We start from the raw sequence: 20,447 nt of genomic DNA, 5'->3' as shown, positions 1-20,447 counted from the left end.
CTCGGTTACGACTTATCCAATTACAATTTGTAAAAATATCATAGTGTACCAAAACTGCTATTTACTTTAGGTTTCTTTTTTTTTTTTTGTTTTTTTTTTTGTTTTTTTTTTTTTGTATCTTTATACATTCTTCTATTTATATATTTATATTAATAATTCCACCTAGTGGCAGTAAGGAGAACATTATAACTAACTTCGGAAATTTGCGTTTTTTTCAATCGAGCTCGTAAAAAACGATGCAATCATTGTAAAGAGGAACACGCAGCTAAGTAAAAATTTTTTTTACATGGTGAAGTGCGCGGCAAAAAGTATGGTACAAGTAATGGTATGTGCGCCTTTTCCGACAAAAGTATATAGCTACTAAAAAAAACGAATTATTTACATTTTTATTCGAATAATTTTGCTTCAACGATCCGCTTCTTTTTTAATTGTAAGCTCTCTCTCGCTCGCTCGCTCGCTCGCTCACTCTCGTAATGAAAAACTTATCAATTGCTATTATATATATATATATTTATATATTTATATATAAAAAGGCAATCGTTTCTTGGTGCACGCAATAACAAATAGAATTATATAGCTGAGATCAATATTGCAATTATAACTTTGCACCTACACTTTTAAATAATTTTCTTTCTTTCTTTCTTTTTTTCCTTTTTCCTTTGTACTGATTCATCTCATAATTAATCAGCGCTATGGATAGTTAATGTTAATAGTTCAATTTAACTTAACATCTTTTACACAATTCAGTCTTGTGCGCGTATTATTATTTTAATCAATATTGAACCGTTGAAGCAATTACGTTTCACGTAATTGTAACTGAAACGTTACGTAGACTCGCTTTTTATTCTCCCGTTATTTACACTAGAAGACTCACAGGTGTACGTGCCTTTTTAATATATCTTATTTTTATTTTTTTATTTTTTTTTTTTTTTTTATTTTATGAATGCCTGTCAAGAAATGTATCGTGCATTCCAAAAAAAATATGGAAGCACGAAAATGATTGAGAAATCACAGTTAATTCAGATTATCAGGATATTTTAGATTCTCTATAATTCTTGTTTATACTCGGATAATCTGAAGTAACTATTTCACATGGATTGCTAAGAAAAATAAATAGTATACTTCGTATCATATTCTGCAACTCCAAACTATGACAGTATACAATAGAAAAATTTCTATTGTGTCAACAAACTTATATCAAATTTATATTACAGCTAGAGCTTATAAAAATCGATGGCTTCTGGTATCGTTATCGTGTACAGTATTTAATACATTTAAGATGAAAATTCAATCTCTTGTTCTATATATATAGATCTGTAAGAATGAACACAAATCATTCAAAATTAGAAGCTATTTTACAACAAAAGCTATTATAAAAAATTCTAAACCAATATTGTACTAAAAATCAAATCTAAACGCAATAAATGATACGTGCGTATACTTGTATATGTATATATATATATGCATCAATATCTTTAATAAACATATACAATGATTTCTTTTTTTTTTTTTTTTTTAATATTCCACAAAAATCTATTTCGGGCACATATAAAATGCTCATGTGATGAGCAATTTAGGAAAGATCGATATCTTTTTAATTACTCTGTACGATAATAGGCACCCACGTACATCTGCAGCAAATTTTTTTACATTATAAATCAGGTACACGCTTTGAATTTTTTTCAATTGATTATGTGAAGCACACTTTTTTTTGAACATTAACAAAAACTGCATTAATTCCAAAGAGGAAATATAAATAATTAAATTAACATTAATCGAAAAAATATTCGTAATTTTTACTTTTGTAAATATTTCTTTAATAAAAAACGTAACAGCTAATTCTTTTATAAACACTGAAAATGTAGATTACAACATAATATACTGATAACAATTCCATCTTACATGGAGAGTAGCTATATTCTGTTGTACCAACATTGAAATTATCACTATTTTGTATTTTATATGTAAGGTATTGTACAAATTATTCCATACTTTTTGGACAGTGTGCTCACAGTATATTACATTACAATTTGCAAAAATACGATTTACTATGTTAACAAAACCTGCACTCTTTACACTAGCGCTACAGTGTCCAAAAGTATAGGTCAAGTGTTACAATGCAGCAGGCATATACATAAATGATAATGTACACTCATTCATTCAACATACATGCACCATATAACAACATTTATATATGATCATACAATGTCCTTGCCATACAGAAACTACCCAAGACTGATCATCAGGCATGTGCTCATACACATATTCTTATCAATGATGCAATTTTGTGTTGAAAAATAAAGAACAATCTATTATATTACATTTAAAAAACCTTCAGTCATTTACATTAGGGAAGCTTATCGACATGATAGAAATAATCTTATTTTGAATGTATGTGGAATCCTGATGTGATTCGTAATGAATTGTATGTAACTTATCAAACACTGTACAACGCAACGTACACTAACGTTACATGATTCGTTAAGGTCCATTGAGGCCAGCTCACACAAGACCATACAGGTAGGGCGCCAGAAATTGGGCGGATCACATAAGTTCCTGCCCTTTACAGAACATCACTTCAAGTATGATTTATACAACATTGTACTCCTACACGTTTCTTTCTCTTGTTCAAGGAAAAACAATAAGTCTCTAAAATTCACCCTCTTTAAACGTGGTCTCATTGGCATTTGTCTATTAATTCCAGTTGCTGAAGTGTTCAAACCGGTATTACTGCCTGGGCTACTAGCAGATGCACCTGCATCAAGTTTAGGCTTTTTGCGTGGACCAATTGCTTGCAAAGCTGTCAAATTTGCTTCTCTTTGCCTTAATTCTTCCATTTCTGCACGTTGCATCTAAATAAAATTTCAAGAGTAATTAATTTTTCTTATACATTTTCTTATTTTTTAATTATCATATTTAGTGGAAATACCTCCTTAGCTTTTGCCTTTAGTTTAGCTTGTTCTGGATCTTCAGTTTTCGCACGGCTTTTAGCAGCACGTAAAAGTAACTCTCTTTCTTGTTCTTCATGTCTTCTACGTTCCACCTTATCCAAATCTTCCAAAAATTTTAATTGTGCTCTAACATCCTGTGTTACTTCGTAACGTGGATCCACCTAAAATTATTATATTTTAGTTATTTTCTAAATATTCCATTTAAATATTTAATTAATACTTATAATAATAATTAAAATATAAAATTAAATTTTTGATTTGTTATAGTCTTTGAACTTCACCTTTATCAAATCTATCCTATGTTCTGCAATTACTGCTAATTTTTCTACTAAATTTTTTAACCTTTCTTGTGCAGCATGCGATATCAATGCCGCAACTTCTTGATTAGGTTCTTCTAATCCATAATTAGAAACTAAAAAAATAAATTTATATTATCTAAAGTTTATTATATATAGTTATATATTATATAGTTATTAAAGTAATTAATAAAAAATAATACCGATTTGTTTAATTCTTTGTTGTAATGGCGTCATATGTAAAAACACTTCATCTTTACAAGATCTTATTTGTGTTCCAACAAATTCTGTAGAACCAAGTATCCTTTGAGATTCTTCAGCAAGATTAACACCGCCCATAGCTGCGACATCGTTAATATCGTCATCTCCCCTATTTAGAAGAAAAATATACGTATACGTATACATATACATATATATATATATATATATATATATATATATATATATATATATATATATATATATTCAATAAATATTAATAACATGATAACAAATTATATTTGGAAACAATAATTACTTACGTATATCCTGCAGATGAAAATGTCTTTTTTTCTTTTTCTTTAGTAACTGGCTTTGGAACAAAAGAAGGCACTATGGCTTTATTAACAGTAGTAGTTGTGTTGACTGTTTTGCCTTGCGTTGTAGTTGTAACTGTTTTAACAACAGTTGTTGTAATAGGTGGTTTTTGAACTGTAGGAACAGTAGGTCGAATTCCAGTTACGGCTACCGTTGATTTCACAGTATATCCTGTAGGACTACGAACTACTGTCGTAACAGGTCGTATCTAAAATAATAAATAATTTTTTATAATTTAATCATTATAATATAATGAATATATATGAAATATTTAATATTCATTTAATCTTATGTTATAAATGATTAATTAAATATATCTGATTGAACTTACGATTGACAATACTTACATAGAAAGATAAAAATATAAAATTTTTATATTTATAAAATTTGAATAAATATAAACCAAACATATCATCCATCAACATATCCAAACATATCATCAACCATCAATCATTAGTTTATTATTTAAATACATTCAATGTATTTAAAATTTAAATATATTTAATATAACAAAATTAAATGTCTTCTTACCAGCCTTTGTTGAACTGGCTGAGCTGGTCTGGGGACTGTTGTTGTAGCTGCAGGTATTGGAGTCATTACTCTTACTTGTGTACTTGCAGTAACTGCAGCCACAGGAACTGTTGTGGGTGTCACAGAAACGGTCGGTCTAAGCTGATTCTGCTAAATTATATTATAAATAAATTAATATTAAACAAATATTATAATTAACATATGAATGAATGAGATAAATAATTAATAAAAAGCACATTATTTTTATCTATTTTCAATAATAAATTTAAAAAAGGACTTAGTATAGTAATAAAAAATTTAATAATTTTTTTTTTTCTATTTCAAAATAAAAAATCATATCAAAATAAATAATAAGAAAAATATTTACTTGCGAAATATTATTCAAATAATGAATATTAATATATTAAATATAAACAATATGAACTGTTTGAGTAATTTATATAAACTATCCATCCATGATATCTATAAACATTATATTTTAATATTTTTAATTTGTAATATTGTATATAATAAAACTTTACCTGCGTTACTACAGGAGTGGCAGATGTTACAGGAAAAACAACATTAGCTGGAGGAGGTTTTATCCCCTCTATGACTAATTCTTTTGTCACAAGAGATTGCCGTAAAAGTGGCAAACTTTTCTTGAGAAATCCAATCAGACATGGTTGAGGTGATGCATTTAATAATCTTTCAAGTCTATCACAGAACTCTTCAGGTTCAACTTTAGTATCAATTAATTCTTGTATTAAAGTTCGAACATTTCGCTCCACTGCTTTAGGTTCTCGACTAGATAACTCTAACAAGTTTGCTAAAAATTTACGGCACTTTTCTTTGGTATTATCTGTAGTTTGACGCTAAAAATAAAAAATAAAATTTAATGAAACTAATAATCATAAATAAAATCATTAATAAAATTTATATAAGTAATATATGTATATATATTTGTGATTATTTTTAATACATACTGGTGTAGGTGTTTGAACTGTTTGAACTGTAGTAACAGGAGGTGTAGGTGCAGTTGACACAGCTGCAGTTACTGTTACTGGAGTTGTAGTTGCTGTTGTAATAGTTGCAGCCACAGTCTACATAAATAAAAAGAACAAATTTCTTATAATTTTTCATTTAAAATTATTTAAGAAAAGAAACTTTTATTTGATAAATCTACATTAAAAAGATTAATAAATATTTACAAAATTTTTTAAAAATAATATTTATAAATTCATATTTTCTTTAAAATTCTATATAAATTACAAAATGACAATATCATTCAAAAATAAAGCATTTTGCAGCATTGCTAAAAATAAAATATAGCAAATTTGATACAAATAATAATTTTGTATAGCATGCTTTTATCTTTAAATTTGTAAATAGTTTGTTTATAATATGATTTGTTTTTTCTATTTCTATAATTATAATCTACTATGTGCTTTTTCTATATTCGTGCTATAATTTTAGATTTTTCAAGCACAAAATTTTTTATTACTTTCTCATTTATTTTCATTATTTCAAAATAGATATATATAATTATATTGATTTGATTTATAGTAAATTGTGCAATATATTAAAGACGCACTTGTACCTTATACAGACTCGCAATTTTTTTATTGAAGAAGTATTCTTTAGTTGTTTCTTATTACCATATATGTATTAAATTATTAAAATATAATTCATAAAAATTCAGTATATTTAGAAAGTTAGTATATAAAGAATTTATGATGTTAATTATATACTTATTGTTGATGATTTTTAATTATATTAGATATAAATATTATCACTTAATCATAAAATAGTTTATAAAATTTTGTGAAGATAGATAAAAATAAAAATTTCATATTTATATGAAAAAAATTTCATTACTTTAAAATATGTATATCAAATTTTAATTATAATCTTTCAAAATTTAAAAAATAAATAATTATTTCATGATACCCTTAACCGATATAACATGCAATATGTATACATATAATAACAGCATTGAATTGAATAAAATAATTGCACATTTTAAAAATGTAGAAATTCTACAATAAAGAGGCATCCCAACAAATAAGCCAATAAGAAAACAAAACTCTCTATATACTTTATAAAACCTTTCAGTCTTGTATTAACTGAAAGCTTTTACAAATTCTTATAATAGTTATAATATATAAATATAAAACTTCTTTTACATGTCAAGTGATATTTGTATAATCAATTTAAAGAAAATTTTATATAACAGAAACAACATAAAGATAGAATGAAAGAATATAAACATAATACATAGCCTTACCAATAACACCATTCCAACTAATAGCATAAACTAAAAAGTCTACTATCGCACTACATCGAGTCTTGTAAGAGGTATAAGACGTCACCTGAACAGATTTTCTTAAGGTGGCGAGTGGTGGACCAGTGAACTGTGTATTCAGCCTACTTACAGCCGGCACTGAGGCTAAGCGATAGGTAGTGCCTGGAGATGGTGCAGCAACCACTGCATTTCCTGCTATACTATTTGGTGTAACTGCAGTACCAGGTGTACCTGCTGTTGGAGGTGGTCCTACCCTTAGTAATTGATATTGCCCACTTTCTGTTTTTAATAATATATGACCTTGAGTTCCAGGTTGGAGACCATGTAACGTTTGTAATGTTATCTGAAAATTGTAAAAATAAAATTTTACTAAGATATATTAAAGTATCCAATATGTAATAAACAAAAATAAATATTTATAAAAAATTAATATATATATAATATATATAAATATTTTATATAATATATTCTTAAAACAGAATAACATCAAATAATAAACATAATGTACACAAATTATAATGGAATGATTATGACCTTCAAAAGTATATGTATACTGTTTATCAACTACAAATATCTTACCCCTGGAGCTCCAGGTCTTGTTCCAAGCATATGTTGACCAATCACTACTCTAGGTGCAACTTGTTTTCCTGCTTGTTGTCCTGTCACTGGTGTGCCAGGACGCATTGTATTAACATTAAGAATTTGCACATTGCTAGGTACTATTGTAGATGTAACTCCAGCTTTACCCTGTAGTGCTGTGCTGACTGCATTGCCAGCCACAGAAACAGGAACAGACATTGGAACAGAAACCATGCCACTGGGTGCTACACTAGTTTTTATCACCAAAGCTGTACCTGTCTGCTTATTTACACTAGCAACTGTTTGACTGCCTGTTTCACTGACAGAGCCAACATTAGAAACAACATTTGATGTTGTCTGTAACACTGCCTGCGACGTTATTCCTAAAGTACCATTGGCTAGCTGTCCAACAGTTTGTGCAGGAAAAGAAAGTTTGTTATTTGCATTTGCTACCCCTGTGGTTGCTATTACTTGACCAACAGTTGGATAGATAATCTTGACAGGCTCATGTGTTTTAGTAAGGCTTGGTATATTTGTTGTTTGATTACTGGTCACCTGGTTCGTAGTAACTTGATTAATATAAGCAGCAGGGGGGACTGCTGATTGTGTATGCTGTTGCTGTTGTGTAGTAACTTGTGGCGCCACTGTGTTTGAGGTAACCACATTAACAGGGAGGAGAGTACTCGTAGTAATGGACTTTGTAACTTCTTGATTCATCAGACTATTTACTGTAGTAGCACCGCCGCCGTTTGAAACCCTGTGGATGCACATGTTCGAGGAGGGGTTAAGTATATTGCTGATGAGACGCGATGATTTAATTATGATTATAATTTATTAAATAGTCTGTACAAAGAATTAACTCTAATAATAAAGTAATAGCTAACCGTATAAACGCGAATATGTATAAGCTGCGGCGCGTGAAAAGGGAATGAAGGCACGTGGACAATCGACGAGAGCAAACGAGAATCTGGAAGAATCTAGAAGAAAGCGCGCGCAATCAGCGTCTGCAAAGTGGCGCCGTTCACCGGCTGTTTGCAAAGGTGGCTGATGAGCCGCCATCCACTCCCCCCAAGCTTTTGGGAGGGGTTTCACGAAGATTTGACTTTTATACGATGTGAGCAAGATCAGAAGGAGGAGAGAGAGGAAAGAAGGCGGGAAAAGGAAGATCGTCTCGTTCAGGGCCTGCCAGCGAACTCGTCAGTAAGTTTATTGGCAGGCCCGTACCTTAGACCCCTTGGAAGGGGGGTGTTTTGACGGCCCTTCCTATCCTCGCCACCAGAGGGACAAGTATACGAGCATTTTCTCGCGAGTGCTCGCCGCCTTCAACCCGCACGCCACAGCACCACAACCCCATGTTTCTGTGACTGTACCGCGGTGATGGTGTCTCCATTGGAAATACCACTGTTCACCTAATGATTCTGCTGACTGATTGACGCAGAACTTACTTGATAACCGGCGTCGATGTTACCAGTTGGGTTTCAAGGGAGCCTACTATCGCGTTCACTGCGGATTCATCGACGTCCGTGCTCAGAGCTTCCTCCAGAAACTTAGCTGACGCCATTTTCTTCCAAGCTCCAACTGTAAACTGATCTGCGCATGCGCCTGTCACAAATTGTTCCCATGGTGCATTGCCCCTCCTAGCACAACTGAAAATTATACGCGGCTTTTCTTGTTTACTATCTGCTAATATTTAAATTCATAAATTTTTTTTCACTATTATAAAAAAATTGTAATATTTTTTTAAATTGAGTCACAAGTTTTTTGCTTTTTATGTATCGGAAAAATATTTATGACCATATTACATGTATCATGGATTTATGTAATATGGTTGTCAGTACTCTACATAGAAACACATCAGTTAAAATTATTACAGTTATTTTTGAAATTTGAAATTCATACAATACATTTTCTTAATTCGAGAATAATATTGACATATAAATCAAAAAATTATAAACATGTATACAACCTATACTTTAAATATAAATCATGATGTTAAACTTGGCAATACTGTTTTGCTAGTAACAAGAGTCTTATTATAACATTAGAACGAGGACTAAACTAGAAGACGAAGTATAATTAATGTTTTTTTTTAAAAAATTGATTTCAATATCACGATCTTTTTGAAACTTACTCATAAATAATATAAATATTATAATTGTAGTAAATAAAAATAACATATAAATATTCAAAGTGATAAGAAAAGTGTATAAACTTTGATTTGAGGTTATAATATTTAAAGAATTTATATATTTAATTAAAAAAATATTAATATAAAATAAATTTAAAACATTTTTTAAACAAATATATAATTTTTAAAAATATATAATTAAGTATAAAAATCAATAAAAGTTAAAAAAAAAGAAATTTCTAAATGAAAGAATTAGATATATATATATATATATATATATATATATATATATAAATATATAAGATGAATAGTTAATAATACTTAACAAAAATCATACAATACTAAAAAAAAATCATTATATCAATTATAAATATTAAACATGTTAGAAAATAAAATTATAATGTAATTATAAATAAATATAGTGATTTTAATGTAAAAAAGCTACATAATAGTGTATAATGTAGTGTATTTATAAATAAAAAAATTTTAATAATTATAAATAGTATTAAAAAATACTAAACTATAATTGTTTTACTATATTTTATCTATGCACTTTATCTTGATACATATTATTATAAGCATATTTTATAAAATTATAAAAAAACCGCGAAAATTTAAAAGAGAAAAATTCCCTACCATAAAATATTACTATATATATATATATATATATATAAGCGACTTGAGCACACCACACAAAAATTAATGGTACTAATTTCTTCACAATTTGTACACGAATCATATACTTATATATGAAAGCTTGTGTCGCCATCGCATTGCACGTTATCAGTTACCATCGATCTCAATTTGTTCTCTTTTATTCATTACATTTTTTTATAACATTTTTTAATAACTGGTCTGAAATTAATAATTTTTAAATTGATTGATTGTATTAAAATGTGAAAGATATTATTGTTGAATATATTTTCATTACATTTTATATTTAAAGCAGACATATATAAAAATTTTTAAATCCTTGAAAGCTGTGAGTACAATTATTTGTTTTTAAAATAGTGTTAACAGTAATAATTTCCTTAAACAATGTGTTCCATAATCTGCTGCTCTCAATTTTCAAACACTTGCGTTCGTAAATTTCTCTATCGAAATGTGTCAATATTGAAAATAAGACCTAATGATTTATAAGACAAGATTTAGCGCCCTCTAATCATAAAAATTGAATTGTTTTTTTATTAATATGATTACAGAAAATAATAATAGAATCTATAATAGAATCGTATTTATAATAAAATCTGCAATATTTATGTATTATTTGTTTAATGTAATGAATCATAAAATAAATTTTTTAAAAAAATTTTTATAAGAATGAATATTTAATATATATACAATATTTAGAATAAAAAATTTTATATATTTTTTATATATTTTTTTAAATAATTCTTTATTTTACAATATATATATTATTTTTTCTACTACTATTATTTTCTATTACTAAAATTATTTACATAAAAAATATTATTATTATATTAAAAAAATATATATATATTATAATTAAAATATATATATATTAAAATATATAATATATATAATTTTATAATTAGAAATATAAAACTTTTATATATATTCTTTCAACTAATTTTTAAAACAATTTCTGTATCAATATGTTTATTTAATATATAATAATTTAATATCAAATATATTTAAACATATATTATTTATAATTAAATTATATAAAATGTCACGTTTTAAATTATATATTAATAAACAATATTTTTATTGTCATTATATATATTATAGTAAAGTTATATATATCCATCGGAATTTTTATGATAAAAATGAAAAATTCGAGATATCACTGATACAAAAAAAATAATTTTTTTTATGGTTCTTTCGACCAGTGAGGCCAAGTTTGAATAACACTGTATAATGCATCACCTGGACTTACAGTTTGAGAAACTTGACGATGTCCTAATAATTTATAGTCTGGTGCAATTTTGCCTTTTTCTACTCCTAATTCGATAAGTTTCTGCACAACATATAATTGTTGTTTAGATGGTTTTACCGTATTGAATGTTCCAATAAAAGAAATACCTATACTTATGTTATTATATCCGAATGCATGAGCACCCATATAATCCCAACTGCGACCAACATATACATATCCGTCGCCACCAACAAGAAAATTATAACCGATATCTGACCAATTTCTAGATTCAATATGAAACGTTTGTGCAAATCGAACATAAAATGTACACTCCGATTGTGTACTACAAAATTGTGTTGCTGTATGACTTATAATCACATACGGTACCGGAAGTTTCATCTTTATTAATTGTGTTGTAGGTGGTTGAGCACCCCATTCTTTTCGTTCAATAAAACGGATATTTTTTATCTTATCTGCAATTTAATTATTGTAATTTAATTAGTTTATTATTGGCTAATTATTTATATTTGGCTAATATATAAATTGATTGATAATATGGTGATTGAAAAAATTATAAATATTACCTCCGAATAAAGAATCTGGTATTTCCGGAAAAACTACGGCTGACGGAATAGCAGAATTGCGTGTAAAATATATACTGACGATGACCATAATAATTACAAGAATTAAAGCTAAAATACACAAAAACGCTGCATATCGCCAAGTCCGCAACCATTTTGTTACTAAAATAATATAAAAATATTAAAGAAAAAATAATATATTAATTATTGTATAAATATGTATTATTACTTATATAAATATAAATGATTTTGATAATACTTATTTTAAATGTTTTAATTTTTTCTTAAAAAATGTATGTAATGCATTTCGTAAATATTATAATTATTGCATTTTTTTATATAATTTTTCACAACATACAATATCTAAATAATCTACTCCAATATAAGAGTAATGTTAAATGAAATAAAAAAAATTGTAAATCAATTAATATAAAAATTACATATATATATATATATTAATCTTAAATAAGATTGAAATTATTATAAATATATACTTTTATTCAGGTATATAAATAATTATAAAAATTATTAGATTATTATATATATTAGAAATTATATTAATCATTTTATTATTATTATAAAAAATAATATATTTTTAAAATGATATCATGAAAATAAAATAATTTTGACCTACACGAATTATTACATATCATATTAATCTTTTATTGACTTTAATATTAATGTCGCAAATTTTTTTTTAAATGAAATATAATTTACTTCAAATTGAAGTCATTATTTGATGATTTCAAATTTATTTAAAATAAAATATAAAACTTTGAATTTCATATTTTTTGCTTATTTTTATAGAAACGAATTGCATTTTCTGTGCAATTTCTTGCAATTTCCGATAATGATCATCCTCGAAACTTTTACTTTTATTCATAAAAATATTTCTTAATAATTTAGATTAATTATAATTTAAAATTACAAGTATTATAAACTAATAGAATATTATAGATAAAATAGATTAGACTTATATATATTTAAAACAAAAGTATTTGAGATATTTAATTATTTATAAATAATTTTTAAAATATGAAAAGATAATCAGTACATTCAAGAAAGATAATGTTATTAGTTCATTGTAAGTTCATTGTAAAAATAGAAAAGATTATATATAATTTGCATATATATGTTAAAATAATAATAATAATAAAATTGTAATCTGCATATAATATCTACATAAATTTAATTTCAAAAAATAATTAAAGAAATCTATATTATACTAAATAAAACCTAACAAATTTTACCTCTATTATAAAACGAAACGATGTTTTTACGAATCTTTACAAAAACATTATTAAGACTTTTAAAAAAAATATTGTTACCGAGATCAGGATTTTGTGATAAAATTGAATTCTTCACAGTCGAATCTCCTTTAGCAGTTGACAAGTCAGATGTATTGGTATTCGATCCTATAATATCATTCTTCACTGTATCAAGGTCCTGTATTGAAGTCGGGTTCGTATAAACGAATTGTTTTATTGTCACTGGACCTTTATAAAAGGTCTTATTACCAAGATGCACATTAGTCGAATTTTTTACGCGCACATTACCAAAATTTGAAATGTCTGCATTAGGTAACACTATATTGCCATCTGCGGTTGTCACTTCTTGATGTTGTTGAAATACCGTTGGTACAGGTAAATCAGGTATCCAATCTCCTTCCTCAATATCCGTTTCATTATCGTCTTCTACGTTACTGCACTGCGTAGACGAATCGGCAATGCTGTCATTTTCGGTAATGCTGACCGCGCTATCTTTGATAGAATGCACTATCTCGCTCCGACAGTTTTCGATATTACGATCTTCAATGGAGATATTACTTATTTTATCCTGGTTCTCGTCCGATAATGTTTGTTGATGCTGTTGCACCGATATCACCATACCAACGCACTGTAGGAAAAAAGAATTTGTTTATAATGTCATGTTATATATATATAATACATATATGTTTAAATTATTATTTATGAATTTATATAATAATTTATAAAAAACAAAAACAATTTAATATATTAAAATATATAATATACTATTATAATATACTGATAGAAAAAATATATAATATTTGATAGAGAAAAAATATTTCTCTGATTATATTCATAAGATTTCATTGATGAGAAATCTGATTTTGAAAGTTAAATAATGACATTAGCGATAAACATATAAGTATTTCTTACATATTGCAATACATATTGCAATTTATACTAATATGTGATGTGATCTAAACGATGTTTCTCATTAACAGTATATATGTACGCTTAAAATATATAAATATAATTAAATATATTATAATCGAGAATATTAGGCATATCGTTTCACGAATTTCGCGTATTTTATAAATGATTAAGCGAATATTTTATTTTAAACAAAAAATATAATAAAATAAATAATATTTAGAAGATTTTTTGATTATTTATTAAACAAAATTTTATTTCTAGGAAATTCATTATCGTATGTTAGAAATGTACATTCCAAAAAGCATAAATTTATAATTAATTTTTCACATCATCAAAGTATTTTTAACTAATTCTCAATTAACAAACAACATAAATTATTTTTATGTACATCTATTCATATCTTTTTCTATTATTATTATTTTTTTTCTATTTAAAAAAATTTGATAACAAAACAAATTGGTTATATTTATATTATATTTTATTTAAATAATTTATCATTTTATTTGTGCTATTAATCGTATTATTAATACAAAGATCAAATATAATAAAAATTTACGTCATGAAATATCAAATGTGAGAAATTAAAAAAATTCAAATCTGACAAAAAAAATATTTATAAGAAGACTATAATCAAAAAAATAATAAAATATTTAATAATAACAATATAAAATGCAATGAAACAAATTTTGATTTTGAATTTTGATTTTCAATATATATTAAGCAAATCAGAAAAAATTACCTCACACAAATCATTGTTTCCGTTGCTTGCAATCACTTTTTCAATGCTTTTGATCACCATTAACTTATAACATGGCGTCTCTATAGATGAATTTTCCTTGTTACTCCGATCCAAATAATATTGATAAAGAAAATTCTTTCAAAATTTTTTGATTTTGAAATTGTTTATGCATATTACACTGCTACTATATTACATTACACTTATTAGAATGTGTAATACGCAAATTCTGATTTTGAAAGTTTGTTCACAAAATATACGTTTCATATTTCATAATGATTCTATCGCACTACACAGTACGAACACTACCGCAAATACTAGTGCCGATGACATTACGTGCCGTTACGTTCGCAATTGAAATTGAAACTTCAATCCATAAAAGCATATAACACAAAAAAAATATACGAAGCGTTATTTTACATCACAAGCATAGGTAAACGAACGAAATATTAAATATCGGTTAGTTCACATGAAGTTTTCTCTTCGTCTTTTGTCGTTTCATAATTCTACGTCATTTATGACGTATAACGAGTTTTATGAAGGCCGCGGCTGTCGCATATACGATTGAAGAAGGAAAATTTCAAAGCTCGATACATCACTAGCATTAAAAAATTAAAAAAATGAAAAAAAGTTTAAAATTCCAAACATAATAGACACAAATTGACAAAATTTTTTTGTTTTACGACACTGTGTGATAAGAAGAACAATAATCAATAAAAAATAAAAAAATTTGAAACAGGATTTTTCAATGTTATCTGTCCGTGATTTGTCGTCATAACGAACTGTTGATGATTTGTTGAGTAAGCCGCTAAATTGTATCCAACCCCACTCTTCATCTTACTTTCATTACATACAACTGGAAATTCTATACATACACTTCTACATTTAATCATGTTATAATTTCATTATAACGTTGATTACAGAGTTCAAATGTATGACTTGTTCGTAATATTTTTTCATTAAATTATATACGATATGATAATGGCAGATAATTTATTGCAATGCAATAATTATTCATTATTTCATATTTTTTCTTTTCTTTTTTTTTTTTTGCATGATAGGTCTATATCAAATATATAAATAAATAAATAATCATATTATAATATTTCCATTTGAATTTTTTATTTCTTATAAATTAATGTACAAATTAATTATATTTTTTTTCAATTTTATATTGAATATTATGTATTCGTTTTATGCTTAATTTTCATATTTTGTTATTTATTTAATATTTAAATTTTGTACTTTATTAATGTTATCAATAATTATAGCAATTTAAAAAAAACATTCATGTTTTAAAGATTATTTATAGAAATGATGCATGTTTATTTTAAAAAACATTTAATTTTTATAAGCTTTAAATAATTATTGTGTAACAATAATTTTTAAAAAATAATAGTTGAAAATAATAAAATTTTATTAGTTTAAAATATTTAATAAATTTAATAAGTTTAATTATTAGAAAGAAAAATAATTGAAAAATATGTTATTCTTTACTTAAAAGATAAAATATATTTAGTTACATAATGTTTTATTGTAGATCTTTTTCCGATCAATTTTCATCCATTTTTAATATAATCTTGCATTCATTAAACTATTAAAAACTAATTTTATAATTTCATAAAAAAAATTATTATAAAATATTCTTTTTATTTTAAATTATTTTAAATTGTTATTTTTATTAATTTTTTTTCAAAAATGAATTTCAATTATATGTTTTAAGACTATTCGTGATAAAATTTTCAAAACATTTTTTTAAAAAATTATATTCTAAATAAAAATAATAGATATAAAAAATAAAATTAATAAAATGCGTTTATCTTTTTAATAAAGTAATAATAAATTATTTATTTATTATTTACATTATTATATTTATTTATTATTTACATATTAATTTATATGAAATTAAATATTATTTCAATCACAATTATTATTATATGTTATAGCATAATTTCTATATAATTATGCTATATAATTCAGTATTTATATTTTTTTTTCTATATGTGTATATATATACGAAATTATGAATTATATAAAAATTGTTATTGGATATTGTAAAAAGATAATTTCATATGAATAAAAATTTATTATTTTATTCATTATTCATTATTTATTTATTTATATTTCTTTATTTATTTATTTAGTTTATTTAGTGTTTTATTTAGTTATTTATTTTTTTTAGTTATTTATAGTACATAAATCTCATTAATAAAATTATAATTATTAAGCGATATATATGAGAATAATTTCTTATTATACAATTTTTTTATAATTTCATTATTTGATGATGCACATATATTTTAGAATACATAGATTTTTTATTAAACATACTGTTAAATACATTTCAACATAATATAATGTTTATAATTACATTATATAATTACATATATATATTATAATAATTTATAAATTTTACTCCTATTTTTAATAATTTTATCGCATATTATGATTATATGATTTCGCGATAATTTGTTAAATTATTTATAAATATTTATTTATAAATATTATTTATAAATATTATCTTTAATTGATCATATAAGAATTCAATTAATATAATTTTAATCCTAATAATTTTAAAATTATCCTATAATTTATTTTATAATTTTATCTTAAATGTTATTTTTTTTTTTCAATAAAATCATAAATAAGATACAAATGAAATATATAATATTCTTTCTATTATTATAGCAATTCCTCTTTAAGATTAATTGAATAAATAAATAATCTTTATTATAGTTAGAATTAAACTTAATGAAATTAATTTATAGCATTGGGGACTTTCATGTTTTCAACAATTTATTTTATGATACAGTAATAATAACTATTAGTGTATCACAAAATAAATATAAATATAAAACTTAAATATTTAATTTTATAATTATTTAATGAAATATTCAAAGATACCAATGAATTTTTTTTATGATTTAAATAAAATTATACAAAATTTAATAAATTTCAGTGTTTGATCTCATGTTAATAATTTGAAAAAAGCAATACAATATTGCATTAAGTTACAAATATGATAATAGCAAAACAGAATTTTAAGTTTTTATAATATTCGTTTATATTTGTAGATACTTAATTTTATGATATTTATATTAAAAAAGATATTTATTAATATTACCAACTTTAATGGTTAAATTAAATATAGTTCCTAAAATTGCCACTCCATATTTTAAAGGTTATAATATAATCTCTCAATCTTTTTTTTGATTGGTATTTTAGAACATAGAACATGAAATTCATTTACTAGTTTATTCTGTGAGGTTGTCTGTGATAAATTTTTATAACTTATCGAATATATCGAAATATATATATTTTTTAAATAGATACTTTTATAGTAAAGAGATTTATTATTAAAAAAAAATGTGAATATTTAAATATATTAATCTTTGTATATATTTTGAAATATAAATTATTTTAATCAAATTACGTGTTTTGGTGCATTTTATGGTTGGTGCATTTTATGGTTGGTGCAATTACATGTACATCCAATTAATTGAGCAAAAAAAAAATATATTTATTTAATATAATAATATAATAAATTAGTAAATTGAATAATATTGAATTAATAAATGAAATTATATTTTAATAATGCTTACAATACAATTTGGACAATGCGGAAATCAATTAGGACATACGTTATTCTCAGAAATATCAACTGATATGGAATGTGTAAATACTGGTGTATCATATAAAACTAATTATCAATACGTAGAAGATACATTTAATAGATGGTTTAGTGGTATATCTAAAAGTAATGACCGTTTAGCAAGAGCAATTCTTATAGATACAGAACAAAAGGTCATAAATAAAATTTATAATAATAAAAATAATTCATGGACATATTCAACGAAAAATGTAATTTGTCAAGCTGGAGGAGGTTGTGCAAATAATTGGGCATTTGGTTATTTAGTAAAAGGTTATGAATTAAGTGATGTAATATTAAATTGTATAAGGCAAGAAATAGAAAAATTAGATCATTTTGATGGATTTCTTTTATTATTAAGTTCTGCAGGTGGAACAGGATCTGGTATTGGAAGTTATATTACAAAATTATTACATGAGGAATATAATAAAAAACCAATTCTTAATACAACAATATTACCATTTTCATTTGGTGAAGTATGTACACAAAATTATAATACATTATTAACTTTAGCAAAACTTTATAATGAAAGTGATATAAATATTTTATTTGAAAATGAACAAATATATAATATATGTACTAGTTTATTAAAAAAATCATCTATAAATCTACAAGATATGAATAAAGTTATTTCAGAAAAATTATTAGCTACATTTCAACCAGTAAATTATGAAAAACATAATATAAATTCATTATTATCTCAAATAGCATGTCATCCTTCATACAAAATAGCAATAATAAAAAGTACTCCACATATACCGGTAACATCTACAAGCTATGAACCAATATATAATTGGAATTCATATATCCATCATTTAAAGCAAACACTTAGAATATCAAATTTAAATTCTCAGTTAACTAATGTTGAATTAAAAATTCCATCTAATTTATTAAGTAATACCATACATCATACATATGCTACTTCAGTATCAAATGTTTTAATAACACGTGGAACAATGTTAGAACAGGATCTTATAATGAAAAATATACTTAAAGAAAAACATTTATATGCAAACTGGAATACAATTGATTGGTTTACTCATTTACATCAAAATCGAAAATTTTTAAATCATGATAAATTTCTTGCTTTAATAACCAATAATTCTCAAATTTCCTATTCTCTAGATATATTTTTAAATAAAACTTGGAAATCTTATATTCATTCTGCATTTTTACATCAATATAAACAATTTGGTTTAGAAGAGGATGATTTTCTACAAGCATTTTCAGTACTTGAAAATGTTGTAAAAGAATATAAAGAATTAATCTCTCATACAAATTAATAATAAATTATAATTCAATTAAATTTTTCATTTTCTAAATATATAATAAAAAGAATAGTTTTATGATTGTTTAAAATAATCAAAAAACATTAATTAAAATAACAAATTCAAATATTGTATACTTGAAAGTTAAAGTTAAATGAAATAATAATTATGACATAAGAAAATCGATCAATTTACAATATTATATGATATATATATATATAAAATATGCAGTGATAAAAAAAAATATAACAAGAAGAAAAAAATTTAATACAGAAAAAATAAGATAGAAAATGATTTTTAATTTAATCTACAGAAAGAATAAAATAGAATGAATCTATGATAATATGTATCTCTTGATATAATATGAAAAAGTATATTGTACAAAGAGATAGCCAAATTCGTCGAACATAATGCAGAACAAAAAAGTCATTTCTAAAAAAAATATTTCCAAGAACTAGTAATCATTCTTCTGTCTTTTTTTTTTTACATTCAAAAAAAAATCGAAAAATTGAATTTCTTCGAAATATTTTTAAATATAGTAATACAATATTATTTTTGAAATTACAATTAAATAATAATACTAATGAAATTATAATTATTAATTATATTAAATAAAATTATATTAAATAATTAATGTATTGTATTTTCATTGTTTAATATGATTTTTGAAATAAATAAATAAAAATAAAATTATAAATACAAACAATTAAAGAAATTTATATATACATATACATATATATATATATATATATATATATATATATATATATATATATAAATATATATTATATTATATTATATTATATATA

General features: G+C 24.2%; 3 protein-coding genes across 12 annotated transcripts; 1 reads left to right on the top strand and 2 right to left on the bottom strand.

Annotated features, from left to right (window-relative positions):
- Nucleotides 1–903: 903 nt before the first annotated feature.
- On the bottom strand, nucleotides 904–8,807 carry LOC408923 (transcription initiation factor TFIID subunit 4). 4 transcript variants are annotated; one of them, XM_016913101.2, is made up of 11 exons: nucleotides 8,663–8,807; nucleotides 7,218–7,974; nucleotides 6,706–6,981; nucleotides 5,320–5,436; nucleotides 4,876–5,208; nucleotides 4,355–4,504; nucleotides 3,769–4,031; nucleotides 3,451–3,617; nucleotides 3,233–3,363; nucleotides 2,930–3,112; nucleotides 904–2,852 (listed from the first exon to the last, which is right to left on the bottom strand). In XM_016913101.2, exons 1-11 carry the CDS (start codon nucleotides 8,776–8,778, stop codon nucleotides 2,574–2,576), a joined length of 2,772 nt encoding a protein of 923 aa, XP_016768590.1. In that variant the 5' UTR covers nucleotides 8,779–8,807; the 3' UTR covers nucleotides 904–2,573. The 4 variants fall into 4 exon arrangements, with proteins under 4 accessions (XP_016768590.1, XP_016768591.1, XP_016768592.1 ...); XM_016913102.2 differs by having other exon boundaries at nucleotides 4,355–4,501; XM_016913103.2 differs by having other exon boundaries at nucleotides 6,769–6,981.
- LOC408924 (peptidoglycan-recognition protein LC) lies at nucleotides 8,775–18,393 on the bottom strand. Of its 7 annotated transcripts, none has more exons than XM_026441962.1 (6): nucleotides 18,324–18,393; nucleotides 13,134–13,701; nucleotides 11,809–11,967; nucleotides 11,246–11,697; nucleotides 10,277–10,471; nucleotides 9,952–10,200 (listed from the first exon to the last, which is right to left on the bottom strand). In XM_026441962.1, exons 2-5 carry the CDS (start codon nucleotides 13,690–13,692, stop codon nucleotides 10,286–10,288), a joined length of 1,356 nt encoding a protein of 451 aa, XP_026297747.1. In that variant the 5' UTR covers nucleotides 13,693–13,701; nucleotides 18,324–18,393; the 3' UTR covers nucleotides 9,952–10,200; nucleotides 10,277–10,285. The 7 variants fall into 7 exon arrangements, with proteins under 7 accessions (XP_006565568.1, XP_026297747.1, XP_392452.2 ...); XM_392452.7 differs by lacking the exon at nucleotides 18,324–18,393 and adding an exon at nucleotides 14,725–15,659 and having other exon boundaries at nucleotides 9,956–10,200; XM_006565507.3 differs by lacking the exons at nucleotides 9,952–10,200; nucleotides 18,324–18,393 and adding an exon at nucleotides 14,725–15,650 and having other exon boundaries at nucleotides 10,335–10,471; nucleotides 11,246–11,326; nucleotides 11,392–11,697.
- On the top strand, nucleotides 18,316–19,687 carry LOC100578704 (tubulin delta chain). The gene has a single exon (XM_003250611.3). The coding sequence runs from the start codon at nucleotides 18,316–18,318 to the stop codon at nucleotides 19,651–19,653; it is 1,338 nt and encodes a 445-aa protein (XP_003250659.1). The 3' UTR covers nucleotides 19,654–19,687.
- The last annotated feature ends 760 nt before the right edge of the window (nucleotides 19,688–20,447 follow it).

Source organism: Apis mellifera, linkage group LG7 (genome assembly GCF_003254395.2).
Source record: "Apis mellifera strain DH4 linkage group LG7, Amel_HAv3.1, whole genome shotgun sequence".
NCBI classification, from domain to species: domain Eukaryota; kingdom Metazoa; phylum Arthropoda; class Insecta; order Hymenoptera; family Apidae; genus Apis; species Apis mellifera.
This window is presented reverse-complemented; position numbering and strand designations above follow the sequence as displayed.

Bases quoted from the DNA above. Each gene is read 5' to 3' on its own strand.
- LOC408923 (XM_016913101.2), bottom strand. From the start codon at position 8,778: ATGGCGTCAGCTAAGTTTCTGGAGGAAGCTCTGAGCACGGACGTCGAT. The intron at 6,982-7,217 runs GTAAGATATTTG...TACAATTTTCAG, and splicing joins CAAGACCTGGAGCTCCAGGG to ATAACATTACAAACGTTACA. The intron at 3,113-3,232 runs GTGAAGTTCAAA...TAATAATTTTAG, and splicing joins ATAGGATAGATTTGATAAAG to GTGGATCCACGTTACGAAGT.
- LOC408924 (XM_392452.7), bottom strand. From the start codon at position 14,784: ATGGTGATCAAAAGCATTGAAAAAGTGATTGCAAGCAACGGAAACAAT. The intron at 13,702-14,724 runs GTAATTTTTTCT...TTTTTCCTACAG, and splicing joins GAAACAATGATTTGTGTGAG to TGCGTTGGTATGGTGATATC. The intron at 11,968-13,133 runs GTAACAATATTT...ATATTATTTTAG, and splicing joins ATCACAAAATCCTGATCTCG to TAACAAAATGGTTGCGGACT.
- LOC100578704 (XM_003250611.3), top strand. From the start codon at position 18,316: ATGCTTACAATACAATTTGGACAATGCGGAAATCAATTAGGACATACG.